The 5,092-nt window shown below is 41.7% G+C and overlaps 1 protein-coding gene across 1 annotated transcript in view; it reads right to left on the bottom strand.

Annotated features, from left to right (window-relative positions):
* Positions 1-2,703: 2,703 nt before the first annotated feature.
* Positions 2,704-5,092, bottom strand: part of LOC311125967 (major intrinsically disordered Notch2-binding receptor 1-like) — a gene marked incomplete at both ends in the record, with an annotated part of 27,871 nt that continues 25,482 nt past the window's right edge. Inside the window, one exon of the mRNA XM_084199989.1 lies at positions 2,704-2,901. Coding sequence (XP_084056115.1) covers positions 2,704-2,901 — 198 coding nt within the window. The remainder of the gene's footprint in view (positions 2,902-5,092) is intronic.

Raw genomic sequence — 5,092 nt, 5'->3', positions numbered from 1 at the left:
TGTGCTGCGGCTCACAGTTCCTGTGTTGAAGGCAAATCCACTGGGTAATCATTACACCGCTCAGAGGTAAAGTTTCCCCTAGGTACAGATCTAGGATCAGCTTCCCCTCCCCCAATCCATCGGTGGGGAAAATGCAAAAACTGACCCAGGATCAGCATCTAGGGTCAACTTTGCAGGTTAGTGTTTTTCGTCCTGAATCTTGTTCTGGAGGCAGCTCTGCAGAGTGGTCACTAGCTAAACCTAAACCTAACCCTAACCTTAGCCACACTGCTAACCCTAATGCCTAACCCTAACCTTAACCACACTGCTAACCCTAATGCCTAACCCTAACATTACATTTATGTTTACAATATAGCCAATTTTGACTTTGCAGCTGGCCTATCTAAGGGGAAATCGCTCAGTTCTGCCTCCAGGACAAGACTTGTGACAATAAACATCAACTTCACCCTACACCCATTAGGTGGGAGGGCTCAACTCCAGTCCTCTCCTAACAAGCAAATCTGACATGAAACTGACTGTTCCAGTGCGCAATTAACAGGTTACAGTGTCTACTTTTGAACGTATATCAAACTTCTAATGTGTACAACCTGAAGTACGTACTTCCTCATGTTCATTTTGGCAGTATGACAACATTCTCTCCCATAAATCACTAGCCTAAAGGTTGCGTTCCAAGCCTACTACATTACAGACATTGCACTGCATCAACCAATGGTTGCTTGCCACGTTATCGACTGCACAGTCGTGCATCAGATTGCTATATCATAGGATGTGGTTAGCTGATGTCTTAAACATCTATCCAGGTGCTTTGATATCTGCCAGGAGTCTGCAATGTAGTCAGCCTGGAACGCGGCCTACCTTAACTAACTTGAGAGGGAAACCAAGGATGACTGGAGTTGAGCATCCCTTGGTTTACGTTTATCTGGGTGACATCTGTGCGATCGGCCATCTTGGTTTGCGTAGTGTCTCTGAGCTCAGGTTCATGAGTGGAGATGTGACTCTCACGTTGTGTCCCAGAACTGTGAAATGGCTTCCCCTCCTCGTCTCCTTCCTTTCATCACCACCGCTACAGTTGATGATGAGACAAGGACGTTCTTCTAAACTATTGGGACACAACCTTAACGGCAGGCAGTTTGCATTCAGTGGTTCTAAGGCCTCTTAGGAGACTAGATCTGTAAGCTGGGCTTGAGAGGAGGGACTATTTTATTTACTTGAATCAGCTTCTTACAAAGTGTTACAATGCCTTATAAACATTCGTAGCACATTCAAACCACATTGTAATGCAGTCATGGACCGTTACGAAACTGTAAAAGCAACGAGGCATGAGGCTGCTAAGCTTTAATATATCCACGATACATCATAACCTAGTGTGTCTTATTGCTTAATTAATACAACATGTCATAACGCTCTATAGAACTGCACAAGGTGCTATGAATGTTCATAAGGTGACACGGCACTTCATAAGAAGCTTCTGCTAGTGTTAGTGTATCTGTTGGTTTCTGACAGCCTGGGAGACTGGTGCAGTCGATACCGCTGACTGAACTAATACAAGTCTCTCTCCCAGAGGTGCTCAGTTAGTCGACAGTGGAAACGTCAAGTATTTACTATATAAACACTCTCACAAGGCAAAGAATAACTCCCTACTTCAGAGCTCCCTACTGCAGCTATGTGCTCTTGGCTAGTAGTTAAACTATCTAAAGCAAGGAAAGGAGAGCAACATTCAACTCAATTCTGCTCAAGTGATGATGAGAAATAATAGGTGTGTTTTGCTCTCTGTGAGTAATGCTACATTCAATACATCCAGGTTAGCTCTGTAGTGTTTTATGTTGTTTTATATGTACTGTTTATTATTTGTCTATTTCAACTACAGTACTTCAATATACTGTATATGTCTATTTAGAAAAGGCATTGCACAAATCCCATGAATTAAAACTCTGGTTATTATTATTATTATTGATAAAGATAAATCATATCTGGTGCACCTCATCACATTCTACCAGATAATTCATCAAAAATAACTCTCATTAAAATACATTATACAGCAATTATACTAAAATAAAAATATCAGACGCTGTCTACAAAAACAAATCCAGCTGTCGACTGTATACTGTACAGATAATCTGTTTCAGTTAACAAAAACAGTGGCGGGGTAGCCGCTTTGTTGTTTTTGATTGAACTTCAGATTGCCCCTTTAACAAAGAGAAAAAGTGAAATAAATATTTAACATGGTAATAAACATCGTCCACCAGTACAATAGAAATGTAAATGTAACAGATCTAGACATTGTGTATGTGCCAGTTCCATTCTGTCTTTGATCATAAATACATAATGTCAATAAGTTAATATAGGCAACAATAAATAGAAAATATCAAACTTGAGACATTCCCCTCTGAACAAAGTCATTTTGAATGTGTACTGACGATTCCCTAATACCAATGCCCTATCCCGTGGCATAACAACTAAATCATGTAGAAAATAACATAGACTTGATTCCAATACCACAAACATAGGCCAGATTCACATTAAAAAATACATGTACCTCACTCTTCAAACGTCCACATAGCCAATCAGAGGGCTGCTCCTGTAATTGGGGCTGATAACATATTGCTCACACGTATTCAGTCCTTTAACATTTAGCCAGAATAAACAAGGGCAGAAGGAAAGTGTGCGACTTTGAGCACTTCGTAGAGCACGACATGGAGCACTTCATGACTTCATAGTGCATATGGGCACGACGATGACCAGGATCACAGTGCAGGCAGCGGCGGCAATCAGCGCTCCAATCTTGCACATCTTGGCTCTCCGAAACTCCGCCTCCTTCCTCTTCAGCAGCGAATCGTAACCCGGCGTGTAGATATCCTCCATCCAGTACTCCAGGTTATTGGGGTTCAATGACTCCTGCGTCTGAAAAGGAAAGAGGGGGTTTGGGGTGGAAAGGCCATTTGGAGTTCATGTCAATCAGTTATGCCCACTGGGATGTGATTCTAGCAGGTTTGGGGACAATTCGATTTGCAAGCCAGTCAATTCAGACAGTAAACTGAATTTCAAATTCAATAATTGAAAAAAGGCATTCTCTTTTCAATGACTTCTCAATAAACTGAAAAAGAAAGGTATTTATGTAAAAAGTTTTATTCTAATCACTGCCTGAATTGAGTGACTTCAATTCAAAATTGAGCCCAACCCTAGATTTTAGATAGAAAGGCTACGTCACAATTTTGCACTCTTCTCGCAAAGTGCACACTTGCACACCTCTGGTCATGGATTTAAAATAATTTAATTGGTTTAAACATCAGCCAGAGGGAGTTTTCACTATTGTGAAATGCATTATGGAAAGTGTGCAAGTGCACACTTTGGGAAAGGGGTGGAGAATTGGGACTCAGCCAATGAGAAAGCAGGAGAGAAAGAGGGAGATGGATTTTGTGGATCTGAAAGACAAAGAGGGAGAGAGAGAGGGTAAAAGAAGAAGAAGAAGAAGAAGAAGAAGAAGAAGAAGAAGAAGAAGAAGAAGAAGAAGAAGAAGAAGAAGAAGAAGAAGAAGAAGAAGAAGAAGAAGAAGAAGAAGAAGAAGAAGAAGAAGAAGAAGAAGAAGAAGAAGAAGAAGAAGAAGAAGAAGAAGAAGAAGAAGGAAAAGAAGACAGCTAATGAAGGAGACCGAAAGAAAGAGCTTATCTGAGTCTATCTGATGACAGAGTGAGTAGGGACAGCAGTATTCAAATGATTTCATTCAAATGTTATTGTGACATGCACAAATGTGTTTCTGCAAGAATACTTCCTCTCTGTACAGTATACTAGGGCCAAGTTACATTGTCAAGGATTTAGCACCACACTGACTTTAACAGGACGGTGGGAGAGAGTTCATGTAGGTGAAAAAGACAGAGACGTGAGAGTACATTTTATGAAGAATGCATTGATTATTGAGGAGGGCGACATTCTGGTTGAAATAGGATGACAGGCAACCAGATTGAATTCCCTTCTTGTCCCATGTCTCATATGGTTTGTGTGAGTATACTATGGGAGGCAAAAATAATTATTCCAAGATTGGATTTCTAGCAAACAGCACATTGATATTTTAATTGACTGTCACATTTCAAAGAGAGATTGAAAGAGAGAGCGAGAAAGAGAGAGAGAGAGAGGGGGGGGGGGGGGGGGGGGGGGGGACAAAACAGGAGAGAGAGATCAGAAGAGAGAGAGAGAACAGGAGAGAGAATAAGACAAACAGCAAGACTCAGTGGGAGCCAGCAACTTCTAGACTCCTTCATTTTCCACTGCTCTGCATTGACTTGTCCTCTGTGGCTCTCCTCTCAGCATCCAAGACGCAGCAATAACCAGGGGGGTTCAGTATAGCTTGGCAGGCTACAACCCATAGAGCTCTGGTCAAAGTAGTGAACTACGAAGGGAAGAGGGGTGCCATTTGGCATCCCTTGTTTCCCCTGGGTCCTGACAATTTTTTCAGAAGAATCGCCCCTTGACACTGATTTTAGGTCAGTTTTGCATATCCCCCATAACTGTTAAAGGTTAGGATTCGGGGGGTGTAAAATGATCCTACATTTGTGCCTGAGAGAGATCCTGGGAGACTTCTATCTCTGACACTACAGCCTTCCCATATCTCCCATCTGCTTGTTTTTTCTGACAACTCTCTCTTGCTAGCCTCACCCCCCTTCAGTGTTATTGCCTAAATGGTCCCTGTGATAAACATGAGCGGTGGTTGGCGAGAATCAATGGCTGCGACTGTAATCCGTGTCTTTGTGAATGTTTGTTTCCCTCTGACTCCCTGGGAGACATGGGAATGAGAGACAAGCTGTAACATTCTATCATATTTATATTCTTAAAAATAATCTATTATGTAATTGATTTCAAAGTAAAAAAATGTATGTACCAATCGCAGATTGCAAAGTAGTAAAGCTAGCTGTCCAGAATGTTACAGCTTGTCTCTCCTTCCCATGTCTCCCAGGGAGTCAGTGGGAAACAAACATTCACAAGGACACGGATTACAGTCGGCAGCCATCGATTCCCGCTCATGTTTATTACAGGGTCCATTATGCCTTATGAGTTTAGTTCAACTGTCGTACCACATCAGAACCCAAAATATGAGCTT

Source organism: Coregonus lavaretus, assembly GCF_964263955.1.
Source record: "Coregonus lavaretus genome assembly, contig: HAP1_SCAFFOLD_631, whole genome shotgun sequence".
In the NCBI taxonomy this organism is placed as follows: domain Eukaryota; kingdom Metazoa; phylum Chordata; class Actinopteri; order Salmoniformes; family Salmonidae; genus Coregonus; species Coregonus lavaretus.
The sequence above is the reverse complement of the archived record's forward strand: the minus strand, read 5'-3'. Positions and strand labels throughout refer to the sequence as shown.